This window comes from Nicotiana tomentosiformis, chromosome 5 (genome assembly GCF_000390325.3).
Source record: "Nicotiana tomentosiformis chromosome 5, ASM39032v3, whole genome shotgun sequence".
Classification (NCBI taxonomy): domain Eukaryota; kingdom Viridiplantae; phylum Streptophyta; class Magnoliopsida; order Solanales; family Solanaceae; genus Nicotiana; species Nicotiana tomentosiformis.
Genome location: NC_090816.1, coordinates 13,798,599 through 13,814,577, shown reverse-complemented (window position 1 = coordinate 13,814,577; position 15,979 = coordinate 13,798,599). Strand labels below are relative to the sequence as shown.

The following is a 15,979-nucleotide window of genomic DNA, read 5'->3' as shown; positions in this document are numbered from 1 at the left end:
GGCATTTAGTGAGGACTGAATCAGACCACAAACCTCTACTTATGAGGTACATTGAATCTCGTCAAAACAACGTCAAATATTTTAGATGTTTCAACTTCTTGACTAATCAACCAGGTTTATTTGAGATTTTTAAGGAGACATGAAGCATTCATATTTAGGAAAACTCTATGTGGAGGTTGCAGTCTAAAATGAAACTTCTTCCTAAGAGGCTAAGTAAGTTATCCAGGGAGGAGATTGGGGATTAACATGTAACAACCTGACTGGTAGTTTTGAGAGTTATAGCCTTGTTCCCCTATTTACTACTCATTTCATGCTTTACAGTTGTTATGTGACTTGTCGGGGTAGTTTGTTCGGGTTCGGAGAGGTTTTGGAATGAATTGAGATACTTAGTCTCAAAGTTGAAAGCTTAAGTTTAAAAAGGTTGACCGGATGTTGAATTATGTATAAACGACTCCGAATTGGAGTTTTGATGGTGCGGAGCTGGGGTAGCCTAGATCAGGACGCATGTGCAAGGGGCTAACTATATCTGCGAGCCCGCAGGTGCAAGCAAGGCTCCACAGATGCGGAGTTGATGGGCGTAGGCTCTTTCCGCAGAAGCGGATATTGGGCCGCAGAAGCTCTTCCACGGGTGCGGAACCTGGAGCGCAGATGTGGGCCTTAGGGATTTAAATAATTTTTGTAGAATCAGAAGATTTTCCGCATAAGCAGTTCCGCAGGTGCGGATATTTGGCGTGCATATGCGAAAAGCCCGGGTAGTGTTTTTCAAACGAGCGTTCCGAGATTTTCACCATTTTAAACATTTCAAGCTCAGGATTTGGCGATTATTGAGAGGAAATTTGGGGTATTTCTTGAGGTAAGTCTCTGGTGTTCATTGTTAATCAATAATCTAATTTCCCATTGAATTTCTCACCTAGTTGGTGTGTATTTAAAGTAAAATTTGGGAATTTGAGGTTGTGGATTTAGAGAGATTGATTTGTGATTTTGGGTGGCGATTTGGTGTCGGATTTTGGTAAATTTGGTATGGTTGGACTCGTGATTGGATGTGTTTTCGGGTTTTGTGACTTCTATTAAATTTTGAGACGTGGGCCCGGGGTCGACTTTGAGCCGATTTTTAACTCTTGAGTAATAACTTATTATTTATTATGGGATTGATTCCTTTAGCCCGTGTTGATTGTATCGAATTGTTTGTGGCTAAATTCGAGGTATTTGGAGGATGTTTCGCTAGGTAAAGTTGTGTCGGAGTAGAGATTGGTTCGGCTTGAGGTAAGTAACAATTCTAAATATGGTTTTGAGGGTATAAAACGTCGTAATATGTGTCATGTGATTGGTTTTTAGGTGACACGTGTGCTAGGTGGCCGTGCACCATAAGAATTATGACTTGGTCAATTCCATGGAACTGAATAGTTGAAAATTTATTGTTATCCGTATATTCTCCATATGTTATAGAAACTGAACTACAAATCATATTTAGACTATGTATTGGCATTTTAGGGACCCACAAAAGTCGTATACATGTTAAATTATCTGCTAAATTATTGTTTTGTACTCAGTCACAATTTTACTTGCATATTACATCTCAATCTCTATTGATTATTATTGATATATTATATCATTTTTTTGGGTTGGTTATCATGATTATTGAGAGCCCGAGAGACTGGAGAGGCCAATGACTGAGTGAGGCAGAGGGCCTGATTTTGTGAGGATATTTATGGGATCGGGCTGCACGCCGCAACATATTATATTTATTTATGCCATGATTGGCTTGTTATACCGCTTGGGCTGAAGGAGCCCCTCCGGAGTTTGCACACCTACAGTGAGAGCAATTGATTTATATTAAGGGATGGATCTTTCCTGAATATGGATCTTTCCCAACCATTTATATTTAGGGATGAATTTCTCCTAGGTTGGATTGGCATTATACAGTACTGAGAGACTGGCTGTCAGTTGATATATATAAATATTTGAGATGGATCTTCCCTAGGCTGGATTATCCATATACAATATTGAGTGATTGAGTATTCCGAGAGTGTGAGTACATGAAGTGTCATGACCCAAAATTTACATGTAGTGATGGCGCCTCTCCTAGTACTAGCCAAGCCGATAACCTCGATAAAACACAATGATCATTTAAGTTTGAAAACATAATATTTGAATTCAATAGAAAATCTCATAATTACTGATATATATACCCTCCAAAAATTCGGTGTCACTAAGTACATGAGCATCTAAATGATAACATAGTCTGACTGATTAAAACACTATCTGGAAATATAAAATAGTATAAAAAACTAAAAGGAAAGAGAGACAAGGTATGCGGATGCCAAGAAGCTACCTCGATAGTCTCCAACAGATAAAGATACCAAATCTAGCAGTCGTCGTATCCGGAAGTGCCTGGATCTGTACACGAAGTGCAGAGTGTAGTATGAGTACAATAGACCCCATATACTCAATAAGTAACAAGACTAACCTTTGGGATGAAAGTCGTGACGAGCTCAATAGGTAGATTCCAGTATAGAAATAATAGTACAGATATGTAAGCATGCTTTCAAGTTCAACAGTTAAACTCATTACAAGTGAAAATGGATGAGTTCTGAATGATATGAGGAATATGACATCTCTATATCTACATGCCAATGTACATGCTGTATATGATGCACCTCAATGGAAAACTCGTGTACTCACAATCTCAAAATACTCAATCACTCAGTACTATATATGGCTAATCCATCCTTGGGAAGATCCATCCCGAATATAATATCAACTGACAGTCAGTATCTTAGAACAGTGTAAGGCCAATCCAGCCCAGGGAAGATTCATCCCTCAATGTAGATAATTAGGCAAGATCCATGCCAGGAAATCCATCCCTCAATATAAATAATTCGTGCTCCTTCATCCCAAGCACTATAATAGCCATATCCTGGCATAAATAAATAAAATATGCGACGACGTGCAACCCGATCCCATAAATATCACTGAACATCTCCGGTATCTAGGGCTCTCAATGACATGAAAATCAACTCGACATGATGATATGATGTATCAATGAATGACAACAGAGACTGAGATACGATATGCAAATGATAGATATGATTGAGTACAAAATTGTAAATTTAAACAAGTAATTCAATAGTAATAAGGCCTCTTTGGGTCCCAAATATATAGGCAAACAGCCTAAACATGATCTTTAACATGAGTCTCAGCTCAATTTCCTCTGAGACGTAGAGGATATGTGGATAATAACATGATTATTTGATTATGCAACTCCACGAAACCAATTAAGTCACAATTTCTATGGTGCACACCCACACGCCCGTCACCTAGCGTGGGTGTCACTTCCAAATAATTCATATAAAATGAAATTCAGGGATCCATACCCTCAAAACCAAGTTTAGAAATGTTACTTACCTCAAACGGTGTAATTCTTTATACCAATATGCCTTGCCTCGTGAATCGGCCTCCGAACGTCTCAAATCTAGTCATAATTAATTCGATGCAGTCAACACAAATCATACAAATCAATTCTATATGAAAATATAAATTTTCCAACAAAATCCATAATTCAACTCAAAAATCGTCAGTGGGGCCCACATCTCAGAACCCAACAAAAGTTATAAAATATGAACGCACATTCAACCAGGAGTCCAACAATATGAATTTAACTAAATTACGACATTAGCTCGACCTTCAAATACTCAAATCTTATTTTCAAATCCTTATGCCCAATTTCTCGATTTCACCTCAAAAATACGTAATCTAGTGAAATACTCAATGATTATTCAATAATATTGACTAACAATGATCACAAGTGGCTTACCTCAAGTTTTCCCGTGAATGCACTCTCGCCTCAACCCGTGTTTGAAATGTCCAAAAATGAGAAACTATCGGACCCCTCTATTTTTGTACACTGCTTAGTGCTTTCTCTTATGCGAAAATTTTTGCCGCATCCGCGCAACCGCTTATGCGGATATTCTTCCACTTATGCGACTTCCTTCGCTCTTGCGGACAGGAGTCTGCTTCTGCGAAGCAGCTCGCCCCCTTCATTTTTCGCTTCTCCGGTCACACCTTCGCAGATGCGTGTCCGCTTCTGCGGTCAGCCATGCACATATATGATCCCTGCCTTTTGCCAAGCACAATCCGCTTCTGCGTAACCAAACTGGATTCTATGAGCTCACACCTGCGATATAAGTTCTGCAAGTGCGATTGCATCAGTAGGTAGCAACTTTCTAGCTTTATTCTAAGTCCAAATTTGATCTGTTAACCATCTGAAACTAACCCGAGGCCTCAAGGACCTCAACCAATTATACTAACAAGTCCTAAAACATCATACAAACTTAGCAGAGGCCTCAAATCATATCAAACAATGCTAAAACCATGAATCGCACCACAATTCAACCCTAATGAAAACTAACAAATTCCAACTTCTACATTCGATGTCGAAACCTATCAAATCAAGTCTAATTGACCAAAAATTTTGCACACAAGTCATAAATGACATAACGGGCCTATGAAAAGTTTTAGAACTGAATTCTGACCACATAATCAAAAAGTCAACTCCCGGTCAAACTTCTAACCTTTAGATTTTCTATTTTTGTCATTTCAAGCCTAATTTAACTACAGACTTCCAAATAATTTTCTGGACACACTCCTAAGTCCAAAAGCACCATATGGGGCTATTGGAATCATAAAAACTCTATTTGGAGTCGTTTACACATAAGTCATCATTCGGTCAACTATTTCAACTTAAGCTTTAAATATTGGAACTAAGTGTTCCAATTCATTCTGAAACCTCACCGACAAGTCACATAAAAATAATTGAACACATGATAAGTATTAAATGGGGGAACAAGGCTGTAATACTCAAAATGACCGGTCGGGTCGTTACATTCTCCCCCTCTTAAACAAAATATCGCGAACCTTCTGGTCGGCATAACACGGATATCTAGATTGCATCGTACGAAGTCGATCCTGAATCAATTTACCCTTTTTCCAAAGCATCCTGAACAAAATCAATACTTAATAGCATAGCCTCACCCGACTCAAACCAACCCACCGAAGATTAACACTGCTTTCTATACAAAGCATCATACAGAGCCATTTGATCCCAAGAACCCCTAAAATCTATAACACAAGCGCGTAACACACCTTTCAATATCTGAATAGTGCACTCGGACTGTCCGTCCGTCTAATGGTGAAATGTTGTACTCAACTGAACCAGTGTGCCTAACTGCCGCTGCACTGATTTCTAAAAAATATGATGTAAACGGTGTGCCTCGATCTGAAATTATGGATACCGACACACCGTGAAGGAGAACAATCTCGTGGTCAGTCAACCACACCTAAGAATAAGTAGTACCAACAGGAATAAAATGCGCGGACTTGGTTAACCGATCCACAATCACCCAAACAACATCAAACTACCTCGAAGTCCATGGGAGTCCAACTACAATGTCTGTGGTAATACGCTCCCACTTCCACTCTGGTATGTCAAGTTTCTAAAGCAATCTATCCAGTCTCTAATGCTCGTACTTCACCTGCTGACAATTTAAACACCAAGCTACACGTTTCTAAAACCAGGGTGTCACTGAGTACTTGAGCGTCTACATAACACAAGTTTGACAATACTCTCTATGAAAATCTGAAAATAAATACATAAAGCTAAAAGATAGGGGGAGAGTCAAGGCCTACGAACGTCGGGCAACTACCTCAAAATCTCCGAATGATCAAGCTTCTCAGATAATCAACACACGCCGTGTCCGAAAATACCTGGATCTGCATACGAAGTGTATGGTATAGCATGAGTACAACCAACAGTAAGTAACAAGTCTAACTATTTGACTGAAAGTGGTGGCGAGCTTCAAGAAGACAGTTCAATTACAGAAAATACAAATAGGCATGCTTTGAAGTTCGATATTTAAAGCCAAAACAGTTAATTCATGTCAAATTGAGACAGGATATGGTATCTCTCAGAACTTTTATGGCGGTGATAAAGTACAACAGTAATGAAATCTAGTGCATATACTCAGAGTAATAGTCCCTCAGTCCTCTCATTCACTCCAACCTCACAGGCACTCATTCCTCACAATCTCTTATTTCTCTCAGACACTCGGCACTCGTGCTCTGCACTCGCACTCAATAGGTACCTGCGCTCACTGGGACTGTACGAACTCCGGAGGGGCTCCTTCTGCCCAAACGCCATAACAAGCCAATCCTGGCATAAATCAATAAAACATGTTGAGGCATGCAACCTGCTACTATAAATATCCTCACAATCAGGCCCTCATCCTCACCCAGTCATTAATATCTCCAGTCTCTCGGGCTCTCAATGATCATGATAATCAGCCCAAACAGCAATGATATAATGTATTAATAAAGAACAATAGAGACTGAGATATAATATGTAAGTAAAATCGTGACTGAGTACGAAACATCAATATAGAAGATAATTCAATATGTAACACAACCTATGTGGATCCCTACAATACCAACACATAGCCTAAACATGATTTTTAACATGATTTGCAGCTCAATTTCTTTAACACATGGAGAATCTATAGATAACAACAGATTATTCAACTATACGGTTCCATAGATTTTACCAAGTCACAATTCCTACGGTGCACGCCCACACGCTCGTTACCTAGCATGTGCGTCACCTCAAAACCAATCACATGACTCATAATACGGGGTTCCATACCCTCAGAACCAAATTTAGAACGGTTACTTACCTCAATCCGTGCAAATCCATACTCCAACACGTCCTTGCCTCGCAAATCGGCCAACAAATGCCCCGAATCTATCCACAAACAGTTCTATACAATCAACACGAGCTAAAGGGATTAATTCCACAAGAAAATACTAAGTTATTAATCAAACGTCAAAAGTCGACTAAAAAATCGGTCCCCAGGTCCACGTCTCGGAATCGGGTAAAACTCACAAAATCCGAATACCCATTCAACCACGAGTCCACACATACCCAAATTATTCTAATCTGATACCAAAATCTTGATCAAATCCTCAAAATTCAGTCTAAGAACTTTCCTCCATTCCTCCAATCCCCCCCCCCCCCCCCTTCCCCTAATTTTCCATCCCAAATCACTAATTAAATGATGAAATCAAAGATATAAACATGGAATTTAGCCAAAATTGAGTAAGAATCACTTACCCCAATTACCCACTTGAAGATCTCTCTAAGAATCGCCTCCCACTGAGCTCCCAAAATCAAATTGTGAAAATAAGCTCAAACCCTCATTTTGAAATTTAAGCCTCTGCCCAGCTATCCTTCATCGCGATCGCGGAAAAAGCCTCGCGATCGTGAAGCACAACAAATGTTGCCCCACTAAATAACTTTAAGTGAACGCGGAGACCTCCACACGAATGCGAACCACTCAAGCGATCGGGAAGCATAAACACGCGTGAACCAGCTGCATCCTCTCCTCTTCGCGAACGAGGCTATGCCCACGCGTTCGCGATGCTCTGCCTGGCCAAATTACGCGATCGCGTACCCCATTCCGCGAACGCATAGAGTAAAATTCACCACTTCCCCAAATAATTCTACGCGAGCGCGGACCTGTCCACGCAATCGCGTATAAGGAAATTAGACACATAATCCAGAAAAACTTTTGTCATAACACCGAGTCCAATATTGATCTATTAACTATTCGAAACTCACCCGAGGCTCCCGGGACCTCCACCAAACACACCAAGAAGTCCTAAAACACGATATTAATTTAGTCGAACCCTCAAACTACATCAAACAATATCAAAAACACGAATCGTACCCCAATTCAAGCCTAATGAAAACTAAGGAATTCCAACTTCTATAAACGATGCTGAAACCTATCAGATCACGTCTGATTGACCTCAAATTTCGCACACAAGTCACAAATGATACCACAGACCTACTCTAACTCCTGGAACCCCAATTCGAGCCTGGTATCCACAAAGTCCACTCTTGGTCAAACGTCCAAATTTTCAACTTCTGCCATTTCAAGCCAAATTTCACTACGGACCTCCAAATCACAATCCAGTCACACTCCTAAGTTCAAAATCACTCAACGGAGATAATATAACCATCAAAACTCCATTCTAGGATCTTATACACATAGGTCAACATTCGGTCAACCTTTTTAACTTAAGCTTTCAACCTTGAGACTAAGTGTCTCAATTCATTCTGAAACCTCTCCGGACCCGAATCAACTACCCAGTAAGTAACATAACAACAATGAAGCAGGGAATGAACAGTAAATGGGGAACATGGTTACAACTCTCAAAACGACCGGTCGGGTCGTTACAAGTTGTTCAGGTCTCGCTAAAACATAATTATTTATAATAAAGAAACTCTCCTATATGATAAAAATATAAGGATGTCCAAAGTGGTGTCTTTTATTTATTTTTCTTCAAAATGACTTGGCTTTGCTTATACTTTATACACATACTTAGTAAAAGCTTCTGACTTAGCGATGTCACGTGACATCGTTTTTTATAAGGTGGCTCCGCCCCTGGCTACACCAATATGTGGCTTTTATTCGCAAATCCAACAAATTAGATTTCTTTTTGAGCTGAAAGTCAATATTATTTTGTTCTTATTCAATCCCATAAGACATATTGGCATCTTCAATATGACTTGAGAAAGTGAAAGCCGATCGAGAATCCTCAAACACATGATTTTGCATGGATGTCCATAATATTATACGTACACAAGAAGGAGGTGGTACTAAAGAGGTATCTAGATAACTCTCCAACTTTGTACTAATTGACTTAGCTTTTCGCTGGATTGGAATAAGTGCTTTTCAAATAGTCCAAACAGTAAATCACATGATGAGTAAAACAACTGCGTCACTTATCACTAAGGGATCGTTTGCTACAATGTTTGAGATATCAATGTGATTAGTTATCCCACTTTTTATATGAGATAATTAATTCCGTCATTTTAATATAAAAGTTATTTCAAGATTAGCTAATATCCCAAACAATACATGAAATAAAGTTAATTCCAAACTTTATTACGGGATTATTATCCTTATCTCATGTATCAAACGACACCGAGTGATTCACAAGAGAAAGGACCCTTTTTATAAAAGAAAGAACCTTAATTCATATGAAAAAGGGTCGATTACAACTTCGAAAGGCATATATTATCTCATCTTTTTCTTTTAAAGAAAATATATGTACATGATAGTAGAGTTATCCTCTACTTAAATTGATTTTCTCGAAAGCTTATTTATATGGTTTTAAGAAGGAAAAAAACTTATTTTTTCCCTTTTTCAATGTGGGGATGAGGCGGTGAGCCCATGATCAATACTTGGAGAAAAATAATTAAATAGAGAGAAGAAGATCGAGGGGAACTAGAGGAAATGCAATTACTGAAATAACAACTCAAATTAAATCTTTAGAGAAAATAAAAGATAAGTGAGATAACATTTATAAACTATAAGGTAGAAGGCTTGAAAGGAAAAGCATTACTATTTACTTTTAAGAGAAATCTTCGACATCTTAAACGCCGGATCCTCAGTTGGTGAGATCAGTACCCTACAATTAAATAGTAGGGTTTATTGGTGACGTTGTTACGAGTGTTTTAAAAGGCTTTTTTGGGACTTGTCTTGAAGTGTGGGCTATCAAAACGCTTTGAAATTCATATGTGGGGCTTAGTTCTCTGAGGCTTACGCCCCCCAGCGCCCGAGGGAGCGCCCTAAACATGCCTAACGCTCAACACCGGGAACTCGCCCAATAATTCATATGCAAATCATATATTGAATTCACTAATTTGCATCGTTAACTCTCAAATTCTGTAACAACATGAATGATTAAAGTTCTTTTTGACTATAGAAATATGAAAATTGTGAATAACTCAAATAATGAAACATATTATTGCATTTACTAATTGAGAACATTGTGAGGGTGAATATTATTTGAATATTTATTCTAAAACTAGATAACCAAAATTTATATCTTTACTTGATAGATCTTCATGTCTTAGTTTTATGTCTCTCAAAATTATCATACATTTCTTATTTTACTATTTAAAAATAATTTTATATTTACTCATCAAGGAGTAATAGTTTAAATTACATTATTGAAAAATTTATTGTGTATTTACTTTTAAAGACGTAAAATATGTTGTTTGATAATAATTTTTAAGAAATTTTAAATTTTAATTGTTTGAAAGTCAAGAGGTTGGAGTTAATTTATATTTCATAGTAACTTTAACAGTATTGTATTATTTATACTTGTAAAACATGCTAAACGTTTTTATTTTATATGAGTTTCTTTAATGCTTTTTAGTTTTCTTGAACTTTTGATGCATCTTTTATATTTTATTGTGTTATAATGCTATATTATTAATTTATAAATTTAAAAAATTAAAGATCCGTGGGGTTTAAGCGCTTTCGCCTCGCCCCGTATTAAGTCAAACGTCGTCCCTCACGCCCTCGCCGTTTAAAACACTAGTTGTTACGTCTAAACTACAACTCCAATCTCATTTACGTGATGATTTGTGTTATCGTTTTGATCGTTGATTCTTAATAGTTAATACCTGAAAAACGTTATGATTAGCTTCACTATTTTTACATAAAAAAAGATGTATTTCGGAATTGACGGTAGGGATTCTTTTGAGCCAATAGTATATCGGTGGATAATTCTAAATAATTCTGTTCCTCAAATGGCCAGTGAATATAGATTTGTTTTTCCTTGTAAAGTGAAGATAGATAAGAAAAAAAAAGGAGAAAAAACAGAAAGGGCTAGTGGCCTCTGTTTCATTGTTGTAATAATTTCGTTTCAGAAATAAATTGCTTATTTAGAGTTTTATGCTCTTAATTAGACATCTTTTATTTCTCACACAAGAAGAACTAATTGCTGTCGTAATGCTCTGCATTTACTAATATCACTTTAGTTAGCATTCTCGTTTCTTGAATAAATAGTACGAATTTACATTAAAATATATATATGTTTTTTTATGCATGGATGGCTGAGTTGGTTGAATAGAGGATTTCCTAAATTGGAAATCTAGGGTCTCAGCTCGTCCTTGGAATTTGCTGGTATAATTTATTCTCTTGTGTAGTTTATGCGCACCCATAGAGCAGAGACTTACAAAAACAAAAACGAATGAAAATATTTGCAATTATTGAGTAAGAGTATAAAAAAATGCCAAAAATATTCTTAAACTAAGGTGGTTTAATTTGCCTTAAAGTAAGGCCCCTTGTTTCAACTTACAAAACAAAAATACATTTTTTTTAATAAAAGCAAAAACAAAACCAAAAGCAAAAGCGAAAACAAAAACAGTATTAGTAAAATCTCTTAACAACCAATCTCTGGTGTACGCATGCTAGGATCGTACTACTGTCGAATATTCTAATATATGTCTACAGTACAGATAACGAATAGTATATTGTTGACGAAAGGGATAAGTTCATATGCTCATGAATTAGAAATAGCAAGGTCGAGTTCTAGCTTCTAATTAAGGGGTGTCTTTATGCCTTCTAAAAGTAATTTTTCCTTTGCATATTGCACAACCCCTTCCCCTTTCTCCTCACCTTGCCTTTTGCAAAAGAAGACAAAACAACAAAGATAAAATCATATATGCTGCTGATGCTTTACGATAGATATTTACCTCTCACCTCACAATTTTGTACATAGATATCATTTGTTTCTCCTGCCAACGGTGGCATCGCCAGGAATCCCATATACGGTAGTCTTTGTTAAGTTTTTGGCAAATAAAATGGGCAAATACCTTTGAGCCCGTAAATGTTTAACTCAAAAATAAATTTTTCGGTCAAAGTCAATATTTAGAAGAAATTGGGTTACTGAAAACCAGAATTTACTTCACTTGCCTAACAATTTGAAAGAATAGATCAAGAAATGGAAATAATTGACAAAGAAAATATGAAATCAACTGATAATCACTCCCAAAATTACGGCTCAGAACTTTGAGAGTAAAAAATAACCATATAAAGTTCAATAATAATTGTTTCCATTACAAATGAGATTTTAGTCTCTATATAGGAGCATACAATTATAACGGTTCCCTTACTTAATTTGGGATCACTAATGGTATTAATTGCCTTGATTAACCGTTACCATGTACCATCATAACGAAAATATTTATGATTAAAGATTCCTCGTAACTGTATCGATTTCCCTTCCTTATTTATGATAGTTTGTGTAGCCTTCCCTTCTTCATAGCCTTTATTTATTTCGTTCATGTTTCTCCTTTTACATGTCATGTCCGATTTTTTCCTCAATGTAATCCCGTGGGTATTTCTCCCGTGCCTTTTCCGCATTCTTTAACTCGTCTAATTAAGAACACCACTTATCCTTACATCGATGTTCCACGTACCATGCCCTGTTAGCTTGTTGATAGTCCACATGTCATATCTTTTTTCACCAATACAGTGAACAACACATTTCACTTTGAACACCTTGAACTGCTAAACTGTCTCACTCAAGTATACTGATAGTGTTCAAAATATATCACTACTAGAAATCCGGTAAAAACTGACAAAAAAACCGACCAACGTTGGTCGGTAATGGCCAAAAACCGACCAAAACGCGACCATTTACGTGCAGACGGTATTTTTGTGGTCGGAAAGGCATACCGACCAAAGTTGGTCAGAAATTACCGACCAACTTTGATCGGTCAATTAAATTCAAAAAACAAATATTGCAAAAAAAAAACCGACCAAAGTTGGTCGATATTTTAATTATGTAATAAAAAGATTCACCATTTGGGAACCGAACCGGGGTCTGTACTGTGGCAGGATACTATTCTACCACTAGACCATTGGTACATTTTGTTTTAAGACTGTCTTTTATTTGATTTATACTCTTTAATTGTATTTTCGCACGAAAATAACGGACCAAAGTTGATCGATTTTATTAAAAAGTAAAATTACCGACCAAAGTTGGTCGATTTTTTTAAATAACCGGCCGAATTAACCGACCAATTTTGGTCCTTTTTTTAATATTAATTTTTATTTATTTTAATTGAAAAAACGACCAAAGTTGGTCGATTTTTTGAAAAATAAATTTCGCGGGGTTCAAAAATAGTTTCCCGCATTTTTGCGGGAAAGAAAATCGACCAAAGTTGGTCGGTTTCGTAAAAAAAATATAAAAAAAATATTTTGAAAAATCGACCAACTTTGGTCGGTTTTTTGACCGACCAAAGTTGGTCGGTCGACCTTGGTCGGTTTTTGGCGAATTTCTAGTAGTGTATATCGAGCGAAGTGTGTTTGCTTGACCATCCTTGGCATAGCGTGGTTATACCACTGCGCGTAGAGCATTGAAATAAATTACGGAAATGGGTCAAATATACGTTTGTACTATTTGAAATAGTTTAAATATACTTTTCGTTTGAAATAGATTAAATGGGTCCGGTATGGGTCACGTTAAGGGGTGGATTGTAAAGGGATCCGGGTATTTAAAATTGGGGTGAGTTATTAGGTTTCCACGTGTCTTTGTGTTTAAACCAGGGACAAATTAGTGCAATAGTATAACGATAAGGATATAATTGACCAAATACTCAAATGGAGGATATATTTAGACTATTTCAAATAGTACACGGATAGATTTAAGTTTTCCGAATAAATTTTTTATTTTGAACCCCTTAATTTGGTAATTCCTCCTGTGTTATGGGCAAATAAATTAGGAATTACATTTGTAACAACAGCATCGAAACAATATTAGGAATGTATCTATAGCTAACCACTGCATTTTCACACGGCAAGTATCATTATCATCATATCCGTACCATACAGCTTAAATGACATCTTCCACTTGTATAAAATATTTCTCACTGCTTTTTATTAATGCTATCACTCGATTCTATTACGTCTTTTCATTTTTGTTGCATCAATAATGTACATTCTGTTATCAATAAGAAAGATCCTATCTAAACGACGAAGTTTAATGCATTTTGGGTAATTGAATGAATTCGATAAGATTATAATAAGTACATACAGTGCCGCAGAAAATTCTCCAAGGAGATTCAAACTTGAAAAAAGTAAAAAAAAAAATTGACAAAGGATGTTCAATATATATTATATAAATTTAAATTCTAATATTTTATTTATATATGCAATATAAATTTTCGTAATATTTTGACAAAGGGTGGTCAAAGGGGGCTTCGCCCTGCATACATACATATGTGGTTGTAGTAGTTTGGTAGTTTAACGGCTTGAAACCCAGAGTAGAAGAATATAATCGCTCGTAAGTAGGATTTAGAACAAGGTTTTGTTTAACTACTGAATATTGTATTATTTCTATTAATTAACGGAGAACTGAAATTATTGTATATGATCAACAACATTAGTATAAGCTTTAACCAAAATATCTGGGTGATTAAAACAACCACCAAATACTTATAGAAGACTCTATAGCTGCTGCGACTGCTATGAACTACTAGTACATATTATGAAATGAAGGTCTAGAATACTTGCTAGTTAGGAAATTGATCTCTATCCAAATTGCATTAGCTTTAAGAAGCAAATTCTTGAGCTTGCCTCTAACATTAAGACTCATAATTTCATTAGAACCACCTATAAAATCTTTCCCAATGAAAACTGCTGGCACACTTAGTTGACACCCTAATTCAATCAATGCATTCTCCATTTGCCTCCCATTTGGAAGTTTATCGAGCTCATAAACTGTAGGATTTGCTCCGAAACCTCGGATTAGGGTTTCGATACTGTGTGACATGCAACAAGTGCTTTTGCTGAAAATCACTACTGGACTTTCTGCTCCCAACTTCATCACCATATCCATGTTATTTTAGATCTCAAGAGATTTTTTTTTTTTAGTGAATAAGTGTAAATGAAAGTAATTGAAGAAATTTGTGAAGGCTAGTAGAGAGAAAAGCTGTTTGTATTGAGTTTGAGGGTTTAATGTTATGAGAAATGTGAAATTGTAGAAAGGCTATATATAAGGCTTAAGGTGGTGCATGGGATCAAAATGAACAGAAAAATAGATTACCGAATTCCAAAAGGAAAAGTCGGTGGATATGCAAATTATTCCTTGATCATCATGTATTTTTCAAAAAAAATCAATTCTTCTTCTCTAGGACTTGTAAATTGTGTCACGTTGTAGTCCTAATAATTTTCATCGAAATATTTTGCTGTTCGAATTAAATTCTTGGAAACAAACATTCTTTTAGTACTTTACTATCCGATCCACAAAGAGTATGATTACGGTATCATTATAATTTTTAATATATGAAATTAATATGAGAGAATGAGCACGACTACATACTGTAGTGACTGACAACGAAGATCCGTATATCTTAATCTATTAGTCTTAAAAAGTGAAAAATTGAGCGTAGACATTTTCTAGGCTGCTTGGTATACAAAGTATCCGGTGTTCACGCATGACCAAGAAAATTATCGCATCCCAAGGGGTGTGATGCAGATATCTTACTTAAATACAAGCATTAGTGATTATTTTCACGATTCGAATTTGTGACTTATAGGTCACACAAAGACAATTTTACCGTTACTCTAAGACTCTCCTTCAACAAAAATATCTTAGCGAACGAAAGAACTAATATTTTAATTAAATTCGTTTAATCCCATAATACATAATGGCGTCCAAGTATTGATTTGGAAAAAAGAAAGCCGACATATCCTAAAAGCATGGTGTTGCATAAAGTCCATAATATTATCCGTACCAAGAGATGACAAAAGGAGTAGGTGCTATATAAAGAGGTATCAAAATAACTCTACATATATTTACAAAATTGACTTTGCTTTAATTAGCTGAACTGGAATAAATGCTTTTTCAAATATTCAAAACAGTAAATCACATGATAAGAAGAAGGATACTACACATTGTTCTCCTTATCATCAAGGGATTCTCACCTAAAGAAAAAGGTTGGTTGCTACTTCGAAAGGCCATATATATTATCTCCTCTTTGGTCATTTTATGGAGAAGAGGTACTATAGGAGAATGATCGCACGGAGGAGCTAGAGTTTAAGGTATAGATTCATAAATATCA

The 15,979-nt window shown here is 36.3% G+C and overlaps 1 protein-coding gene across 1 annotated transcript; it reads right to left on the bottom strand.

Annotated features, from left to right (window-relative positions):
* Positions 1-14,391: 14,391 nt before the first annotated feature.
* Positions 14,392-14,754, bottom strand: LOC138891944 (monothiol glutaredoxin-S1-like). Its single transcript, XM_070175634.1, has one exon. It carries the CDS (start codon positions 14,752-14,754, stop codon positions 14,392-14,394), a length of 363 nt encoding a protein of 120 aa, XP_070031735.1.
* Positions 14,755-15,979: the final 1,225 nt, after the last annotated feature.

Excerpts from the sequence above, each read along its gene's own strand:
- LOC138891944 (XM_070175634.1), bottom strand. The coding sequence starts at position 14,754 with ATGGATATGGTGATGAAGTTGGGAGCAGAAAGTCCAGTAGTGATTTTC.